The sequence below is a fragment of the Parus major genome, chromosome 1, assembly GCF_001522545.3.
Source record: "Parus major isolate Abel chromosome 1, Parus_major1.1, whole genome shotgun sequence".
Classification (NCBI taxonomy): Eukaryota; Metazoa; Chordata; class Aves; order Passeriformes; family Paridae; genus Parus; species Parus major.
In genome coordinates this window covers 34,179,240-34,201,253 of record NC_031768.1, presented here as the reverse complement: position 1 = coordinate 34,201,253, position 22,014 = coordinate 34,179,240, and the positions used below count along the sequence as shown (strand labels likewise).

At 38.6% G+C, this 22,014-nt stretch overlaps 1 protein-coding gene across 2 annotated transcripts in view; it reads left to right on the top strand.

Annotated features, from left to right (window-relative positions):
* Nucleotides 1-15,922, top strand: part of DHRSX (dehydrogenase/reductase X-linked) — a 202,580-nt gene extending 186,658 nt beyond the window's left edge. For both annotated transcript variants that reach the window (XM_033513822.1, XM_015625572.3), the window contains one exon: nucleotides 15,144-15,922. In XM_033513822.1, the coding sequence (XP_033369713.1) occupies nucleotides 15,144-15,341 (198 nt within the window). In that variant the 3' untranslated portion in view covers nucleotides 15,342-15,922. The remainder of the gene's footprint in view (nucleotides 1-15,143) is intronic.
* The last annotated feature ends 6,092 nt before the right edge of the window (nucleotides 15,923-22,014 follow it).

The window sequence follows — 22,014 nt, the reverse complement described above, 5'->3', positions numbered from 1 at the left end:
AATGTCTTTTGCAAGAAAGAGCTTTGCATGGAATCCCATGGCTACAGTGTTCTGGTAATAGTCATGCTGCTGCTAGTAGTTGGATTTATCCATCAGAAATCTAGCTTTTACGTTTTATTCTAGTTGTCATCACTATATTCTCACTAAACTTTAATAAATTCACAGTGTAACAGGCAGGAAACATTACACTGGGACTAAGGAACAAAGACAAATATTGGTGAAGAAATTTTAAATAACGTGCAGATCTCTAGTGGGCATTGATTCATGTGCTTCATGATGTCAATAATTGTTTGTGAATTGCAGTCATTTTTTTCCTCTGAACAGAGCATTACTCCTGAAATACAGTCATTACCTATTGATTAGCTGTGTAGTTATTTTCATGCATCAGTAGTGCCAGTAAAAAAATGACTAACACTTATTTTACACCAATGTGTAAGGTCTGTACATTGTTCATCAACAAGTGAAAAGAGTCCTTAAGATTATGGGTTTTTTTAATTGCAGAGACCACATCAACATTTTCATTAGCCATAAGTCTCAGGATAAATGGGAAAAGTCTAAAGGGCTCATTTGGGTTTTAAAGGGTTTTTTAATCAGGACATTGTAAATGTTCTGCTGTATCAGGACAAGGGTGCAATAAGAAGGACATATTTGTCACTGTTTAGTGCTAATGTAATTTCCTGTTTCCCCTACTGTATGTCTCTCCGTTTAATCTCAATTGTTGGTAATGTGCTACTTTTTGATTAAATGATGAGAGCTGAAATTCACCAAGGAGAAAATAATTAAAACTATTTGTTTCACAGACTGTCAGCAGCTATTAGGAAAATTAAATGTATTTTTCCCTGAACCACGTTACAGACATTGCAAAGTTCACAATCAGTTGGGATCATCTTTTATTGAACAGATTTAAAAGCAAAGGTCAGTTTTGTTTTGGACAACAAGGAGTTTATGCAATTGATAAAACCCAGTTTATGTTATTTTTATACAAAGATTGTGCTGCTTGGAAACCCTTCCTTTTTGACTGTGGCATCCTTATAGCCACATCAGCTCAGCAGATCTGCAGAGTAAAGGGGGTTTTGCAGCTTGTCCCCCAGCTGCAGGATTGTCCTGTGCCCTGGCAAGGGCCAAGCAGCAGCAGGGATTGTGGCTGATGATGGTGGCTGGGGACCGGCCTCGCCTGCAATCCTTTTCTGCAGCCCCACATGTGCAGCAGTGTAACATCCTGTGTAACCAGTGTAACACCACTCTTGCTTCAAGAGGAGCCTTGTTGCCTGACCTGCTATAGGGGTTTGGCACTGCTTCTGGACCCATCATTTCCCCTGAATTGTCAATTTGGCTGGGTCAATGTATTCACAAGTTTTCATATGGTATTTTCCTCTTCTTTTTCTACTGCGATAAGACTTGGGCTTGCTCCTTTGTTTGCATCACAGATTGTAAATACCATCTACCCCAAGAGCTTTTGCTTTGAAGTCTGCTTTTTACCCCTTTTTGGTTTCTGAAGGGGCTCAGTGACATGGATGGGTGAATCCGAGGAGGTTGATTGTTGGTGCTGCACTGGGAAGCCCCCCTACCCTGAGCCCCTTCTTCCTCCAGATAACATATGGGCTGCAGAAAGGGATCTGAGCCAGTGGGGCAAGTGGCACACGGATGTGGCAGCCACGCTCAGTGAGCTTGCAGTGAGGGCCTGGCAAGAGGCATTTAGGAATTCGTGAAGAAAAGGGAATAAAAAAGCACTGTGACTGTCAGTGAGATTGTTGTAGGGCACAATGAAAAGGCAGGTGGAGAAATGGATGAAAGTTTTGTCTGCAGACATGCTTTGCATACCACACAGAGAAACAGAAACTAATCTTGATTGGAACAATTCAATTCCGCTGTGAAGTACACGTTAAATAACAATAGGCGGCTGCAGAGCTGCGCAGACTTGCAGGTGAAGAGCAGAATTTTAAGCAAGCGGCTGTGCGGGCAGGAGAGGCAGAGGGGAGGGCTGGGATAGCACTGGTGTTCGAGCTCTGCTCAGACCTCAGCCTGTACTTTTACGAGTTAAAAGCAGTTGCTTAAACCTTAGCACAGTTCTGCATTAATTCAGCTGGATTTTTTTCCTGGGAATCAGAAATTTAATCATCTGGAGCTTTGCTGCTTGCAGTGTATCACCTCAAGTGAGTGGGGGTAGCGGGGGCTTGTTGATTGAACTATCAGGCCCAAAGGATGTGTGTAGCAAAATGACACTACCAAAGAGCATAGTTCAATAATGTGCTTCCTAAATAAAGTGAATTATTTCAGCACCAGATGAATCACTAAAATGTACTAATCAAGCCATAAAACCTCACGGTATTTGTTTCCCATTCTAAACAAGTGCTCTAACCTTTATGTCAAAATGCCCTATGAATTCCAGTGCAACAGGAACTCTCCTGGGGAGCTTAATGAAAAGAAAAGGTTAATTCTTGCTGTTTTATTTTGTCTATCAATCGTTCTGCAAGAGCAAGCCTCTGGGCCATGGCTACCCAAGCCCTGAATTAACCCAGTATCAAAACCCCAGTCAGAAATTCTGCAGAGACAGGAGATACCTGAAGATGAAATAAAAGGAATAAGAAAACTTTCAGGAAGATTGCTGGGCTTTTTAACATTCATGCCTTACAACTCATTTATTTTTGCTGGGTGGTTGTTTGGGGGTTTTTTGATAGTTTTCTAGGGAAAGATGTTTGGTGTAAAAGGGTTTGGTGTAAATGGTTTTCTTCTTTCCAGTTTTCCATTGTCCTGTTTCAGTTAATGAGATTTGATCATTCTCTATGGATCTCATTTTTGGAATTTGAACCAATTCTTCCTCCAACAAAAGCCGGGACAGTCAGTGTAGTCACAGGAACGGGGTATACTGTGTCACCTGTACAGCAATGTGACACCTCTGCTGTGACTTCTGTCATCCAGAAAAGGAAAAAAGAACATGGCAAGGACCACATCTGTCACCAAGTTCAATCCTGGCTTTTGCAATGGATACACTTTTTTTTTTTTTTAGTCCATCTGCTACCTTAATTAAGGTTTCCAAGCCTAGATATTAAATTTGAAAATTTCAGTGGATAGTAGATCTGTGTCTTTCGACTTAACAGTAGTTAGCAATTTTATGTACATGCATTTTCATGCTTTCCTTTAGCTGTTCCACTGGAACTGATGTTTATTTTTCCTTTAGAGCCCCTGAAAATGAATAATAATAATAATATTGATAATACTGATAACAATATCACCTCCCCACAGGCTTATACCCTCCTCTGCATTATGAGTACCAGGCTGCCCTTCTTTCAGACCATTTGGTTGATTAAATGTGATGAGCTTAAACTCCTGAATAATTGTCTTCAAGATGAAAGTTTTTACTTCTGTTTCAGACCTTGGGAATCATTTATGTGGCTGAGGGTCTGCATGTTTTCTCTCTGTCTAATGAGCTCTGCAGTTAAAGATACGATGTCTCAAATCTTCGCTGATATAGCTTGAGAGACTAATCTCATTGAAATCAATGGCGCTCCTTGCCTGTCTAAAGTTATACATGTTCCTTGGGTCTCTTCTGAATTTAAGCCATCAATAGATTCCTTTGCAGATAGTGAAGATCCCTGGGGTTGATTGATTTAAACAAAAGGATTTAAGTTACGGAGCTTAAACTCAGTTTCAGTCTACACAACAAAAAACTTGATTTGAATAATCAGATTCAGTCATCCTTTACATTTGCATTTTTGGTTATTTTGTTAAAAACAAGTTGATTCTGGTTGGTTAATAAGCATTCAGATATGCCAATTTACAACTGAATGTAGCCTTTGCCTTTAAATTCAGAACTTCTCTTGGGAAAAAAAGGGTAAGCTATATAGACAGCTCCATAATGGTATGGTTTCAGAATCTATCTGTTATTTTATGACTTTAGCAATCTGATAGTATTGTGATAGAAAATGGGAAATGGTAGTTCTGTTCACAAGATTACTTTTTATTTATTTATTTATTTTTACAAGCTGCTTCCTGATAAAATAGAGTTTAATTAAAATGAAGAGAACTGTAATTTTTCAAGGGTTTTATTTCTTAAACAGAAAAACCATGAGCTTATTGGGCAAAATCAAGGATGTAAAATCTGTAATTACTTATTTGAACTAACTAATTAAAACTTTTTAACTATCTGTTAAAAAGATATGATTAGAAAATCTGAGCTACTCTCACTTACATCTTCCACTAAAATAACTGTAGAAAATAAGTCTGGTCTTCTCGTTTCCCATCTTTATGGTATGTTACTAGGGTATGTTACTGGAATTATGTGAAACAAATTTCCAGAATAAGATTCTTTCCTTCCCCACCACTTTTATCTGTCTTCCAGATTGGACTTTCTCCTCTCAATCTGGGGAACACTGTGAAACTATTATTTAAGCACAATAACTCTATAAAAACCAGAAACTCAAAGCATCTGGGACACGGACAGTTCTGGTTCTGTTTGGACAGTTCTCTTCTGGTTTGGGCTGAGATAGAATTACTTTTCTTCTTAGCAGCTGGTACAGTTTTGGATTCAGTATGAGAATAATGCTGATAACACACTGATGTTGTAGCTGTCACCAAGTGGTGCTTACACTGAGCCAAGGACTTTACAGTTTGCTGTGCTCTGCCAGTGAGAAGATGCACAAGAAGCCATGAGGTGGCATGGCCAGGACAGCTGACCCAAACTGACCTAAGAGATATTCCATACCACAGAACATCATGTTCAGTGTATAAACTGGGGAGAGTTGGCCAGGAGCCACTGATTGCTGCTCAGGGGGCCTCAGTCAGTTGGTAGTGAGCAATCATGGATTTTATCTTCTTTTGACTCTCTTCCCAATCCCACTGGGGATAGGAGGGCAGTAAGTGGCTTAATTGCCAGCTGGGATTGAACTGCAACAATGGTATTTGGTGATCTGCTTTCTTCCTGGCAGCTCAGGGACAAGGAGACAAAGGCTGAGTCTCAGGCTGAGGATAAGCACTGCAAGGTAAAGGTCTTCATCCATGCAGGAGATTTGTGTGGAGCAGACCCATCAGCAGGACATATTACAGCCCAGCTAGCATGCCACTGCAATGTAGACCTAAGAAATTTGGGGGAAAGTGTACTTTTGCTTTCATCTCTCCCATCTTCCCAGACATATTTTCATCTTGCATGCTATTAATGTAGCACCCTGTAGTAATTTTGAGTTAGATTTTGCACCTCACTAGTTCTGGTCCTCATCTTTGGCAGTGCAGGCATATGGCCTACCTGAGTCCCAGGGGAGAAGTATTCTCTGCTGACCTTACCTGGTGATCCAGGAAAGGATTTGCACTTTCACACCTCCACTGTCTGTTTTCAGGAAGTGCTTCCACTGGGAAACCAAGGCTGGCAACCACCTTCTCCCAGCCCTCCTCCACCTGGCTGAGCCCACAGCTGGAAATAGTCCTGCTGCTGTTTGGGGTGCAAGATGGGGGTTGTAGCAATTTAAAACAGAAGAGGGTGTGAAATAGCTGCTGGCTTATGTAATTTTGGGTTATTTCATTTTGTCTGGCTTTTTGCTTTTTGATCTCATCATAGTTCATAAAGGCTTTCTATATTGTGGTTTTCTATTAAATATTTAGGAGTTCTATGCCCATGCTGAGTTCTTATAATAATTTAAAAATAAATAACAGTCATTATAAGAAAGTTGTGAAGTGGGAGATGTGTCAATTTCTATTTTCTAACAAAGGAAAACAAGATACATAAGTTGTCAAATATTAAACAGTAAGTAAAAAAGTAGAGATGATGGTAGGGGGCTACAATATAGTCCCCTATATATATGTTTTATATATGTTTCCACTAGAAGCCAGCAAAGATATTTTAATTTTCATGAGCAGGCAGGTAATAAATTGTTCAGAGGTATATGGATTCAGGAGCATCATCTTCAGCACTTTGAGCCTTGCTGTGTCTCCTATTCTCTGGGGCTAGTAAAAATGCAGCTACCACTTCAAATACTTGTCTGTGCTTTTCTGTTTTTATTTCCAAATAGATTTTGATTGCCAAAATCTATTTTCTTTGAAAGAATTCAAGAAACTAAGGCTGACCTATGTAGTTGTGTAAGATAATGCAATGAAAATTCAAGCTGGAATAAAAAAATAAATGGTGTGTTTTCCTTTAGAAACACAGGAGTTACAGCCTACTGCACAAGGCATCAGGATTAGGATTTTGGAGACTCATTCTTTCCTCATCTCTTCTAACTTGCACATTTGCTTCAATAAATCTCTAGCGGGCCTCTGAATAGAAATGTTGCAGAATATTCCAGATTAAGTGAGGATATCCAGGACAATTCTCAGTGATTTAACTCAGGCATCCTCAGCAATAGGTGGCTGCAGGACATCACCTGGTTTCCAGAGAACTCATTAACCAGACAGAGTGTTATGCTCCCAGAAGAGGCTTCAGTATTTTGTAAAGTGCATGTACTTTCTCAGTTCTCTCTGTCTATTATTGCCTGTCTTATTTCCTAGAGACTGGATGTTCCAGCAAGTGAGTGTCTCTGGTCGTATGTTTATGCAATGTCTGGGGCAGCAGGCTCCTATCTGTCAAATTTTGCATACAGTTACCGAGCTGAGGGAGGTAACAAGTGTAATGTGATTTCAGTGGCTGCAGTGATATCTCAGTTCTGACTTTGAAGATATCGCTGTCTGCTGCAGAGCAAGCTTAGGGATCAGCCTCCAGGCAAAGTAATATTCCTCAATGCACTTGACAAAATGAATAAAGGACTTAGTCATGATTAATGACTTTGACCCAAAGTTTCAAGTCCCTGCTCAAATTCAGTGATGTAAAGTTGGGTTCTTGTTCCTATTTCAAAATTGCTTAAAAGTGAATATTGTTCTTTTAGTGATATATTCAATATCTTAGAAAATGCAAAATATGGATCCACAAACAGTCCTGCTCACATCACCAATATTATATTGCAATTCTAACTTGAGAGACATTAAGTTTGAAATTAAGACAAAAATATAATTTTATTATTTTTATATGTATTATTATTTATAATTTCCATATATGTTATTATTTATATTACCTACAAGTGAGTTCACTGTTGGAGCTGCTCCTTGAAATCAACATTGTTTTCTTCAGTGTAGCCCAGAAAGCTGGCCAGCCAAAAGGAGCTTCATTCAGCTGCCTGAGAACACAAATATCTTGTGTTATTTGACATGACCCATGATGTCCTGTTGTGGTTTAACACCAGCCAGCAGCCAAGCCCCATGCAGCAGCTCACTCCTAACCAGTGGGACTGGGGAGAGAATAGAAGGGTAAGAGGTATAAAACTAGTGGGTTGAGATAAAGACAATTTAATGGACACAGGCAAAGGAAAACAAGGAATTGATTCTCTGTTTTCCATTGGCAGACAGCTATCTCCAGGAGAGTTGAGGCCCATCACATGTGTTGATGACAGCTATCACTCCAAATATCCCCCCGTCTTTTTACCCTCCCACTTTCTATCCTGAACATGATGTCATATTGTTTGGAATACCTCTTTGGTCACTTGGGATCACCTGTCACATCTGTGACATCTACCCAACCTCCCACAAACCCCAAGTTGCTTGCCAGCATGGCAGTAAAAAGCAGAAAAGGCCTTGGGGCTTTGTAATCCCTGCTCAGCAATAACAGAAATATCTCTATCCTATCAACTCTGTGTTCAGAACAAATCCAAAACAGCCTCTCTGCAGAAAGTTAACTCTGCCCCAGCCAGAAGCAACACACCTGCTTATACTGAAGTAGCTGCTTTAGAATAAGAGGGTTCAGAGTCATGGCAGCTGCCTTCTTCAGTAAAGCTTTGCTCATGTTTTGAATCTGCAACAAGACTCACCCCATGCTTCAGAGTAGAGCTACTTGACCATTTTTCAGCAAAACAGATTTCTCAGGAGGTGTATCTCTGACACAAAACCAATTAAAACCTTCTACAGCCAACTCTGTTGAAAGATTCATGGGAAATGAGGCTTTTGGACCTGGGCATGTGCCTGTGTCTTGGGTTCCCTGAGCAACAGGCTGACCCTGACAGTCTTTTGAGGACAGTTCCTTTCTTCCATAGTCTGCCTTATCTATGGGCATCCCAGCCACCTATGCAGGAGCTGATGTGAAGATGAGATGAGACTTCCCAGTCTTTCTGTGTACCTGAATTTTTTTTCAGGTCTTTCCAGAAAATCTGCTTTCAAAAGAAAAGGAGATTTGGGATTTGATACTCTCTGTGTCTATTTGCCAGCTGTGTCTGCTTTTGTTCTTTCAGTATCTTGTGCTCAGGGAAAACTTCTTTTTCCCCAAATAGTCATGAATTATTCAGATTATAAAAACTCATTTCCTTCCAAATTTTGATGCATTTTTAGTGTAAAAATTGCTTTGTGCTCCTAATTCATCAAAGTTTTCTCTTTTATTATATATTTATATATTTGATTAAGAAATTATTTCTCTGTGGCCACAATGTTGTCAGGAGAAAGGCTTCACAATTTAACTGAGCCATTTCTGCTATTTCTTTCAAAGACAAAATCTGAAGAAATTTATTATGGAGTGGATTTATTAAAGAATTCTCATTCCCACAAGTTGGAGATTGAAGAGAAATTAATTTGGTGGTGCTGACTGGATATCTAGGGAGAACTATATTCAATAAAATATATCTTTCTAGTCTATTATCAAGGCAGAAATTGCATAGAAATAGCATAATTGCAAGCTACATATGAAAGAATAGAAGCAAAGAGAGAATGCAGATGGAAACCAGGGCTTTTGAGTGAAGTCAGAGATTACTGAAAAGCTGTGCTGACACAGTTCTCTGGCAGCTTTGGCTTCCTAGGGACCCAGCAGTTGGTCCTGGCCCCTGGTCTCACCAGGATATAAAGTCAGCTGCTGCAGCCTTATTTATCAAAGGTGGCTGAACATGTCCACACACTGTGTCGTGGTTTTCTTTCTAGCCTTTTCTTCACACTCAGTATTTCAATGGATTACTTTTTGTCTGGAATTTTCAAAGCAGCAATCTTGTTAGGAGGTCTAGACAGTGCAAGTTACACAATGCACACTGAGCACACATAGCCCCTGTCTTCACCTGGAGGCTGTGGCTCTACAGCAGCTGTTGTTATTTCACCTTGGACTCTTGCAGCAGAAAGTAACCTGGTGTCTTCCCAAGACACCTGGCTTTGAGATGATTCAGTGGTTCACAGATTATAGTAATCAGTGCACTCTAGAACAAAGTAATTTGCTTCTCACAAGCTTGTTTGCTGTAATATTCATGGGAACACAATCCCAGCTACTCTGTTTCTGAAATTTTTTAAACTATTCCATGTTTTGTGTTTTCCTTTGTTCTTGAGAGTCAAGCAGTGCATTGAGGGTGACTTGGGTGTCAGCCCTCCACTAGCTGCCACCAAGTAGAAGACTTTGCTGTACCAGCTAACGTTAATTTCATGTTCTCTTTGTTGTTGCTGATCCATACAGTGTATATGCATAGTACTGTTCAGGTATCACAGATGATCATTGTCTTTCCTGAAGGAAGACAGAAAAAGAAGAAAACTCTGCATGTACAGAATTTTTCAGTACAGAAGCAAGTCAATAATATAGCAGCATTTAAAAAATATTATCAGAATAATTACCGTCGAGAAAGGCAAAGGAACACAAGCAAAAGTGCTTGAGTACTGATGCCCAGAAGATGGCCTGTTCAGTGCATTCTGCATTTTCTTAGCTGGAACCAGGGAATTTATTACCCCCTCCAGTAATAGCCTAATGGGACTCATTCATTTAAAAAAGCGAAGCCACAGAGCAAACACCATCAACACCCTGGCAAAAAGGAAACCAAACCAAAAAACATCTGTAAGCTCCTTTAACTCATCAGCTCATGCCTAGATTTTCCACATGAACTGAAAAGTGCATGATTTAATGAATGGTACATGAGCTAAGACCTGTGTTATAAGCTCGCTTTTGATGAGAGTTCCTACAGCAGTCTACCTAATGTTGATGATGAGGATTATTCCATCAATACTTGATGTATTCTGCAGCACAAATTATGTTTTAACATGTTTTTTCTCATCATTAAGTGATCTTCCAGCTTACCAGGCAGTCCTGTGTGCAGATCTCTCTGACCCCTTGCGCATGTCTCTCAAAACGTGTGAGTGATTCTGCCAGCTGCTGTCTGTCCTCCGTGCCCAGCTTTCTCTCCTATAATCTCTTAAGATGGCAGAACCCTGAATTAATGAAACACAAATCAAGTATAATTTTCTGATTGAGTGGGATGAGGGGAAGCTATTCCAAAGTCATAAGTCCCCTGATACCACGGCTTGTATCACTACTGCCCTTTCAATCATATAGCCAACTCTGTTAGCCAATACAAATAGACATATATGCATTTGTCTATTTGTCACAGTTAAGACACAAAACAGTTGTCACTCTTTGCTGGTAATTGCTGCAAGTGGTACTGAGAAAATGAAGGGATTACAGAGGAGGAATTGTAGGAGCTTATTAATTTTTCTGTCCAGTTTTCTGTGGTTTCTGAGGAACATAATGCACTGTCTACCCTGGACTCTGAGCTGTGAGTTCAGGTGAAGGTGGAAGTGGATGAGTACATGGATTATCATGGAAAGTACCACAAAGCCATCATGTGTAACTGATAACACATAAGATTTCTAGAGTTAAGATGTTGCTTCTGTTTTAGACAAATGGAAAGGATGTAACATTTCATGGCAACATGGCTGTAGGAACTGACTATTGCTAGCTAACATATTTTGCAAGAGTTAGCACCTCACCTAGTACGGACAAAATTATATGCCCCTGAAAATTGCATTAATCAAAATGCATGAACTAGCAAGTCCTAAAAAAGCAAAATTAAAATACAAACCCTCTTAGCACTTGTCCCAGTTTTCCTAGAACAGAATATTCCATTTCATAGTGAGAGAAAATTATTCTTTGTCAATGAGTTATAATTGATGAATATTTAAGAAAAAAAAAGATAAAAATCAGAGCTTCTGTAAAAAGTAAAAGGTCTTTTCTTTAGGAATATATAGTGTCAAAATAATGTCATTTTTATGTAGGCTACATTTTGCTTAAATAAGCTGGTTGCATGCTATGTTTTCTCTCCTTCCACAGCTTACACATCTAACGAGTAAAGATGTGTACTTTGAATCAGACCTTTACTTACTGTTGAAGACAAACATATAGTTAATTGAAAAAGAAAGTAAAAGTTGTGATCAATACTATAAAATGCAAAGGGAAATACAGGTTCAGAATTTCATTAGGAAAAAGTTAAGCAGCAATCATTTTTACTTGTATACTACAAAGACATTAATTACAATTCCTTGAATGCTAATATAACAGTTTGTAAACAAAGATCCAATTAAAAAAGAAATTTAGCACCAATATGTTAGGAACTGAAGACTGAAGAATCTTTGTGCAATTTATAGGCATCCCTTTCTCTTAGGACAAGTCCAGTCAATTAATGAACAAAATGTTACTGATTCTGAACCTATGAATATTATTCTTTTACTGTTTTTTAAGGCTTTTTTACACTGGCAATGTGTAGAGAATCCTCCCCTGCCATTTGGATTATACTAGTTATTACTTCCTGTCTACCTGGAACTCTTGGTACAGTACTTTATGGAAGAGACTTTCAAGTACATCTAGTTCCAGCCCTCATGCCATGGAAAGAGACATCTTCCATTAGACCAAGTTGCTCAGAACTTCATCCAACCTGGCCTTGAACACTTCAAGTGATGGCTAATTCCTTAATGTAGTGTAGTTGGGTTTTTTTCATCATATGTTTGTATAGAGCATCATGCCAAACATCCTGGGGTTTTATAGGTCAAGATATTTGTCCACTGGCTGGGGATTTCTCCAGTTCTTTATTGGGTGCTCCCCTTCCTAGAAGGCCACTGGCATCAAAGGGTGGGTTAGATGTGTTGCTTTGACAGTAGTCTCCTGTTTATGGTTGTTTTCTTTTCCAAGGGCTTTGTGGTTCCTACTCATATTTTGATGGCCTATCATGGGGTAAAAGAAAAGCTCTTCAATGAAAAGTTGGCAACCAGGAGTGAGTCTGCCTCTGCTGGAGCAATTCATCCTGCTCCTTGTCCAGATACACATTAATTGCTCCAGTGGTTGCAGCTTGTTGCCAGCTTTGCCCTTCCCAAGAGGTCCTCAGGCACAGGTGGACAGACAGGATGTCTGCGTGTGTCTGTGTGTCTTTATTTGTTGCAGTTGATCTTTGGGTGTGTAGTGGACCCAATGCTTTCCCAGAAAGAGTCTCAACCATGTGTGTGGGAATGTGCAGCTGCTGTCATGGTAGGCATGGACAAGATCCAGAAAAGCATTGCAACCTATGCTTTACTTCCAGCCTCTCAAAACAAATACGCCAGCCTCCCAGCAGGATGGTCAGGGCACTGCTGGTGCAGGGTTTCATGTTTACTTTCATTAAAACAGAAAACATGCCAAAACAATGAATAGATTATAAAGAAAGGGAAAATTAAAACTTTCATCATTAATTAGCACTCAGAAGATGGAATAAGGCAATTCATTAGTCATACACAAGCAACTCACTCTCTGTTGCACTGAAAAACTTTTTTTCCTTATCATATTTCCATAATACCTAGAATCATAGAATGGCTTGGGTTGAAAGACACTTTAAAGACTATATAGTTCCAACCTCTCTGCCATGAGAAGTGACGTTTTCCACTAGATCAGGCTGCTCAGAGCTTCATCTAACTTAGCCTTGAATAATTCAAGTGATGGCTAATTCCTAAATATAGTGAAGAGTTGTTTTTTTCCTTGTATGTTTAGATAATTGCTTCTAGAAACAGGTGGTAGAAGCTAAATAGGAATTTTGCAAAGAAGTTTCAACTCACCATATTATATATGGTGGATGGGAGGAGCATAGTAAATCATATGAAAAGTTACTCAAGCTGACTTCAATGGATGGTCAGTGTTACTGTGCTTGTAAGTCACAGTGTGGGTGTGTAAGCACCTTCAACTGGTGCATAACCTTTATTTAAAATATCTGATATAGAATGGAATGGAATGGAATGGAATGGAATGGAATGGAATGGAATGGAATGGAATGGAATAGAATAGAATAGAATAGAATAGAATAGAATAGAATAGAATAGAATAGAATAGAATAGAATAGAATAGAATAGAATAGAATAGAANTAGAATAGAATAGAATAGAATAGAATAGAATAGAATAGAATAGAATAGAATAGAATAGAATAGAATAGAATAGAATAGAATAGAATAGAATAGAATAGGACTGTTTCAGTTGAAAGAGACCTACAACAGCAGTGACCAATTCATGACTGACCAAATGATAAAACACATTCTTAAAGGCATTGTTCAAATTCCTGTTCAGATGTCACTGGCAGGCTTGGGACACCAATCACCTCTCTAGGAAGACAGCTCCAGTGTCTGACCACCCTCTTGGTATAGATTTCCACTGGTGGGGAACTTAACTGGCATATCATTAATAGTAAAAATATGGAGAAATTCTGCATATCCTGGGACAATCTTATTGAATCAGCAGAGTCAGCATGTTATTTCTGATACTGTAACAATATCTATACAGGCCAGTCTCCGAGGCTGTAGAGAGCCCTGCTCATAAGAACATAATCACATAAATTCCACCCACAGACAATTTTTCCAAAGCATTTTAGTGCTGAGCTGTTGTCATGAAGATTTGGGGGTTATGATACTGACATTTATGCCTGTTTGTGCTGGAGAGCTGTTAAACTCAGGAACATGAAGTCCAGTGAACCATCACATGAAGTAATGATTTATCTGTGTCACTACTTTTTTAATTAGAGAACAAGAGTATGTAGAAAAACTTTGTTTTTCTCTGTCATCTAGAATAAGTTGTATGAAATACAAATGCTCATATTCATCGTTGTTCTGCTATTTTACAATATCAAGGTATTTTATATTGCTGTTCATAGTTGATCATTATATTAGCCACTCTGTGAGCAAAGAATTGTTCAGTTCTTTTATGTTATTTGCATAATGTACTGGGTATGAATAGCACTATTTTCCTTAGGATCAAGAAGGGTGAAGTAGTAGTAGTAGTAGCGGAGTACTAAACCAAAGTAAATGAGCATTTTTAAGTGATTTTAGGCAGAATATCATAGTAAAATCATTTTCTAGAAAAACAGAAACACAACAAAAAGCTTCCAATTACTTAGATTTGTTAGTTTTTATAAGGCACTGGGTAACCTATTTGCTACTGTCTCATTCATCAAGTGAGTTCTTCAGGGAAAGACATCCTGTCAGGTGCTGCAGAAAAATCTCTGAGCAGCATCAGTACTGTTAATGCCTTGAATAATGACTGCAAGGATAGCAAAATGATACATTTTTATCTAGCAGGCATTGATCATAATTATATTACTCATAAAGGCAAAGCATAACAATTATTGTGTTTTAAATAGGTCCTTTAATTAGAATAAAAATGCCATGGAAATAATTTCAGTGGTAGCTCTGTGATCCTTCTGAATGCAGAATGTAAAAAGTTTGCATATTCTCAGGATGAAAGGAGTTATCACTCTAAGCTATTCACTTATTAATTTTCATTTAGTATTTGTGGTATATCAGACATTATAGATTGTTCACCATTTTGCTTTATGACAGAGAAGAACCCTGATAACTGTGCTGTGTCTAAAATGTAGCTCCCTCATTTACCTGCTGTCTTGGACTGAATTGCAGAACCTTAATTGGCTGTCATGGTTTCCATGATCCTTTGCTCATGTGACATTGTGGTTACAATGAACACATTGCAGAGCCTTCATCTTTTTAACACAGAGCACAGACCCTTTCATCCTTGCAAAATGAATAATTAAACTAGGATTTTAATATTTGTGTTTGCTTTTGGGTTTATTAGCTTTAACTGTGAAAGCTAAGCAATTATTTTGCATGCTCCATCTGACTAAGTCTTGAAAAAATAGACTGAAGTTATCCATATATCTGTTCTGGCTTTAAGCTATCTTAAGATAGAACTGTTGAAGAAATGGACTCTCCCAATTGAATAAGTGGCTTTCTAATTATTGCTTTGGGTTTGCATAAGGGCCAGAAGTGCTAAGCAAAATTAAGGAAGATGTTTGTCACAGATAAGTTCCTATGGTGGTAATATAATTCCTCTGCTCTACCTGCCTCACTTAATTTGGGTTTTTTTTTGTTTCTGCAGACTCCAGAGGAGGGAGCCTCTACAACCATCTATGCAGCAGTATCGCCTGAGTTGGAAGGAGCTGGTGGCTGCTACCTTTACAATGAGGAAAGGACAAAGTCGGCTGATGTAGCATATGATGAGGAGCTGCAGAGAAGGCTCTGGACAGAAAGCTGCAAGATGGTTGGGATTTCTGATGAAGCCAGCAGGCTTCCCTAGAAGAAGTCACTTTCAGCTGGGTAAATAAAATGCATTGAAAAGCATCCTAGGCAAATTCTTGCAGCATCAGTCATCATCCTGGAAATCACTGTTCAGTCGCAAAGGCAAACGTGAACAGCTCTGTTCTTCACTTGGATCCCTAATCTGCTAGGGTGTGGGGGAAATATTCCCACAGAAAGGTGTAGTGGTTGGTTTTAAATCTAACCATCAGTTTTGTAAATCATTCTGTTTCAGTCCGTGATTAAAATACAATCTTTAAACATGTGCAGAGATGAGTTTTCATTGTTTTGTTCAACAAAAATAATGCTTGAGCATGTTGTTCTGGGAGGTTTTGAACTTAAACCACCTTTGTACATATAAGTTAGTCTTTTAAATCAGTTTTAAAAGTTGCAGCTTTATTTTCTTAAGCTTCATTAATCTTTAAGACACTTTCATCAGCTTGTTCTAATGCAGAAATTTGGCTTTCATGATCATGATGTTGTTTCTGTCTTAAGGTTAGTTTTATATGTCAGCTTTTATCCAGAGGTATTAACTGAAGGTCAGAACAACAAGAAAAAGTAATAAATAAGGTCTTCTTCAAACAGGATGTTGAATTCGCTTGTTTCCAGCTTAAGTTCATCTCTCCTATAAAGGTGAGGAGGGATCAAACATCATAATGGCAACACTGGCTTTGGCAGAGGATGCAGTTGACCTATTGTCTTTGTCAGTGGGCTGAGATTACTTCTCCCCTTTTCCCCTGAACCCCTGTAATGTTGCATCTGCAGTTTCATTTATTTTCTTTGACAAGGAGAGTCATTCATGTACAGTTTCATGGAAGGAAAGGAAGAATCACCTCCTTTTGTTGGTTTTGATCCTATTTCTTATTAGTTTCAGAACTGTAGTTCATGATTTGGAAGAGACAGCAATTAATGCCAGCCCACTTTTTCCTCTTCATGGAGATGTTCCCTAAACTGTATCTTTGCCATTTTTAAGAGTAGGCCCTGCCTACTCATTCCACTTACACAGGAGCAAAAGGGTATTTTCCTTTAGTTGTGTATGTCTTGCCTAAAATTTCCTAAAAGCTCTTTCATTTTTAATTCTATTTGACTGTCTCTGAGTGTGGAGCAGATACACTTCATGAAGCTATTTTCAGCAAACACTAGGGTTTCCCCTGTCAGTGGGATAGCAGTTGGTTCAGATGCTGTCATTTTTGAACACACTTCAGTTGTGGACATTTCAGGGAACTCTACCTATGTCTACCAAAGAGAGTCTTTAAGAATGATGTTAAAAAACATGGAGTTAAAAAACAAAACAAACATTGGGCAGTACAAAGATAGCCCAGATTTATACAAGCTCAAATAACCAGAAGAAAAAACTGGATTGAATATATAAATATTTTAATGGGAATGGTGGTAAACCATGAGAATAATTTGCAGTGAAACTTCCCTGCACAGTTGCAGTCAAGATGGTAAGTCTCATAAAAACATCTGGAAGTGTCTGGGGAAACCTTACAGCAGCCTTAGGGTACTTATAGGGGCATACAGGAAAGATGGAGAGGGGCTTGGGAAGTGCAGTGACAGAATGAGGGGGTAACAGTTCTAAATTGAAAGAAGATTTAGGTTAGACATCGAGAAGAAATACTTCACTATCAGGGTGCTGAAGCACTGGAACAAGTTGCCCACATTAACTGTGGATGTCCCATTCCTGGAAGTATTAAAGATCAGATTGGATGGGGCTTTGTCTAGTGGAAGAGTCCCTGCCCACAGCAGGGGAGCTGGAAACAAATGGTCTTTAAGGTCCATTCTTATCCAAACTGTTCTGTGATTCTTTAATTTCTTCTCAGTGAGTCTTTCCAAGTATGGGATCTGTGTCTAGGGACCTTGAGGTCTTATTTTTAATGGAGTAAGGACTGCCCTACTCCCATCTTGTTGATTTTAGGTGCCATCTAAAAAACATGCATAATCCTATAAATGTCCTTGCATTTCCTTTTTTCAAGATACACAGGGAAAGTGATTTATAGGTGGGCATAAAGCTTGTATTCATTTTGAGGAGCTGGAAATCACTGCATGAGAGACCCAAGTGCAAACACAGCGTTGTGCTCTCATTTGCAGCAGACTAGAAACAATAGGAATATGTTCCTATGCACTGAACCCTGGACTAATATCCCTTTTGGGCTTTTTAGCTCAAACTTGGTACTTCACTCCAAGTGACCTTATCTCCAGCCTTTTGTTCAGAGGAAGATCACATCTAAGTGGAAGTAAGCATGCTCATATGTCCAGAGTCTAGGAAAAAAGATGCACTGCCCAAAAAATAAAAAGATAAAAAAATCACATGAACAAAGAAAAGCATCTGGGAACAAAAATAATAAACAAATTGAGGGAGAGCATATTTTCTGTCTGAATTAAGCCATGCATGATCTATTTTTAACTTCTTAGCATATACAAGGGTTCATATCTCAGCAGGAGATTTATCACTCAGTCACTATAGCACTTTTTCTGTATGACTGGCTGACTTTTTTTTTTTTGTAAGTGAATGTAGTGCTTGTGAAATGTGCCAGACTGACACTCCAGGAACTAAATTCCTCTGTTTATTCACGGATCATGCACAGGATGCAGTAAGCCTGCCAGACAGCCAACATTTTGATGTTGCCATAGCATTCCCATGGAACATCATTGCTGCTGTAAGTGTGTCCAGGATTACTCAAACTAGATGGGATGAGATTACCATCAGTTTTAACTCTCTAGAAGCTCCACAATATTTGCACAACCAGTTTCAAGTGGCATAGAGATTAGTGAATTAGCAAACAGTGAAGAGAGCTAGTCACACTTTCAGTGTAATCTGAACCAAATTATTAACTGTCCCAGTCCAATGAAATCTGTTTAAAACGCTGAAAACATGGTTTGTGAGAACCAAGAACACAGACATGGCTGAGTGAGGGGTAAAATAAAAGTATCCTACAGCCAGGGATTTCTAGAGCATTGCAGTTCATGAAAATACAGTTGAGCTAGTTGCAAAACTGTTATCTCTGGAACTAAAAGCAGAAAACTGTGTCAGCTTTGCAATGTCACATAAGCACGTGAATTTATCTGGAGCAAACCCCAGTATTGTTATAAAGTACTCTCAGTGTGAATGAGAATAATCACTCATGATACTGCTGCAAGAATCCAAAATAATTCTTAATATATCTATATAGGAAAAAAATATATGAAACATGTAAAAGATGACAGTGATTTTACTTTTGCACAGATAAATGATTAGAGATGATTTAATTTCGCATTTTAAGGTCATGGGATTTCCAAAGATCTGAGCAAGGCTGTATTTCACTTCAAATGAATACATTGCTGAGAGGTGGCTTTGTAGTTGGTACATAGGTATAGAAAAAATACCTGAGAGCTCTTTAACTTTGCAGAGAAAGGCTAAACAACCCCAAGTAATGGTAAATTGAAGGTAAACAAGTTAACCTTCCAACATGAAAGCAGATCCTCTCTGAGAGTGATTTCATACACGTATCTGATATCTGAAGATAATTAGAAGATGCCTCTGACATGACAAGTGGCAAATAGGCCAGGTAGGCTCCTAAGAAAAGTAGGTCAGTCACAATTAAGTCATACGGATTCTCCTTCATGTCCACAATGACAGCACTTCTTTTGATTAGTATGAGAGTAACTCATTGCTCAAAACTTCTAAAATGTATATTTCCCTGCCAGTACTCTTCCCAGGCTAATACTTACTTCAGAAATCGAAGTCCCTCTTCCTCGTCACAAAAAGGCACACCAGTTCAAGTCTGAGATAAACAAGAAGCATCCACTAAGCACCAAGGTGATCTGAACCTACTGCCTTTGGTAGCAGAGTGAAACCATGTCAGACCATTTTTTTCTCTTATGAAAGGATTACAAATTTAAAAGTAAAAAAAAAAAAACCTCTAAAACAGGACCAAAAAAGATGAATCCTGTTATGAAGGATAGTTCAAATAAACATAGATCTTACAAATGGATCAGCAAATGGATCTTATGAGAATGGATGCAGTTGTCTAGGAATTTGATAAGGCAAGGTTATGTAAACAATGAGCTTGTACAGGAAATAAATAACTTTCTGACAAAAGAACTCTAAGTTTCTTAGAAAAAATAAATTATAATTTCCTCAACAATTAACTATTTTATTTGTCAACTGTGGGGAAAATATTTATAAACTGAAAAGGTAAGTGCTATAATTTGTGTGTGAATACACTGTTATTTGCACATAATGAAGTAGCTACATTCTTGCTTCCAGTTTAATACTGATTTTTGGAGCTACATATGGAGCCACCAGCCACACTTCCAAAATGATATTTTATAAATATTTAGACTTCATAGTTGACTCTTTACACAACAAACAATTACTTTAGTACACAGTGAGAACTGATACTGTAGAAACAAATGACTTTGTTATGTAACATCAGGTTTGCTGCCACCTCTTCCAAATGCACAGTAGTGTTAACTCTAAATATAACAATACACGGCAAATATTTAAATGCTCACCCTAAATAAATTTTCTACATACAGGGTCTTGTTCAGTTCCAGTGTTAGGCTGCCCTTGCTCATTCTGTGACATGGTTTCCACTTCATCTGCCACCATGGAAGGACAAAAATCAGACTCCAGTGAATTTAACATGAAACCTGTCACAGATAAGATAAAACTCTTGTGATTTTAAGAGAGTGAAGGCTGAGTATACTGACCCATCTCCAATAACTGATGAAGTCAATGCAAAACATATGTTGTACAACATCAGGCCAGGCAAGATGGGTAAGCCACAAACAATTCTTTGAAGGTAATTTTATTCCTTTTTAAAACAAATGTGCTAATCTTTGGCAATCTTCTGTGGCAACACTGAAGAAAGTTAAGAGGAAGAAAACAGACCAGTGGCCAAGAATGCTGTTTCCAAATACATATAGTTACTGGCTTCTATATTGTACCCATCAAAACTTGTTGGCTTCTCTCCCTTTGAGAATGGACCTTAGCCAAGAATTCCTTTCACACAGGCAATCAAGAAGAGTCAAAATGTAGCACTGACTCATTTACTTAGACAAACTGTCTAGATTGAAACCAATCACTTTAAAGTACAAGATTTCCTAATCTCAGAAAAGAAAAAGTAAAGAAAAAAAAAGAGCCAAATGTCAGGCCATGGTACTTTTTGAGTGATATTAAACCTGGTCACCTCTTCACAGTCAGAATGAAGACACATTAAGATGGTAAGCAACTTAATGTCCTTTCCAAAGAATACAGATCAACAAACATTTCCTTCCCCTCTATCTTGGCATTGCCTGAACTCTGAAAATTAACTCAAGTAACATCACTGTTTGCAAACAAGCAAATCAATTTAATCTATTACTTATCTTCCCTATTTTGAAAGTAGAAACAAAATTTATTTCAGCTTGCCCACATTTATAGAACTGATTATTTAGTCAACATTGATCTGCATATATTGAAGATGTGTGCTGGATCTCATGTGTTTTTAACAATACCGAAGGAAAAGAATAAATTCATTTTAAGATGCACATGATAGCTAAGGGCCAAATCCTGCTTTTTGTTCTGTTTTTTTTTCTCAGAGAAAACTTTCATTGCAGACTATGTCAGTTCTTTACAAGCAAAATAAGACCATGCTCAAGAAAGTTATTGCACAGAACTTTTATCTTAACTACATTGCACAGCTCTACTGAAATTAATGAGACATCCCAGAATCACTGTACAAAGACACATAACTTAATAGCAGAAGTAGCTATAAAAACCTTGTATCATTTAAATTTGATAATGCCTCAGAGCATTATTTCTGGGGGGAAAGATACTTCATGCTTCTAGTATATTATTTTAATGTATTAAACCCTCTCTTTGTCTCAAAGAAATTAGTCTAAAACGTGCAACCTAAAAATTCCACTAATATGGTGTATAGAGGAGAGAGAGCAGCATTTATCTCACTTAAAATCATCCAAAGCAGGATAGATGGTCTAAGCCTATGAGTTAGGCTCCATCTGTGGTCAGTGAGATACTCCTATGGGACAATTCCTCTGATTGCTATTTGAGTGGGAGTTGTGTCATGTTGCCATGTCTTTGGATGTCCAGAGGAGAGGGAAAACAGACTAGTAGCCTAAGGTGAATGTCCAGTACCTGTACATTGTAGAATCACAGAATTACAGAATCAGTTAGGTTGGAAAAGACCTTTGAGGTCATCAAATCCAAGCTAGAACCCAACACCACCCTGTCAACTAGACCATGGCACTGAGTGCCTTATCCAGTCTTTAACACCTCCAGGGATGGTGACTGCACCACCTCCCTGGACAGCCCATTCCAGTATCTAATCTCCCTTTCTGTGAAGAACTTGTTCTCAATGTTCAACCTAACCCTCCCCTGCACAACTTAGGACTGTGTCCTCTTGTCCTGTTGCTGGTTGTCTGGAAGAGGAGACCGACCCTCCCCTGTCTGCAGCCTCCTTTCAGGTGGTTCTAAAGAGTGGTAAGGTCACCCCTGAGCTTCCTCTTCTCCAGGCTAACCAGCCCCAGCTCCCTCAGCCACTCCTCCTCATAGGACTTGTATGAGCTCTTGTTGGCTCAGCCAGTTCTCCGTGCACTTAAACTGCCTGAGAAGAAAATTTTTCCTTTTCTGTTCTTTTTTTTGTTTTGTTTTGTCTTCTCCCAAATCCTCTCCCCACCCTTAGACCCCC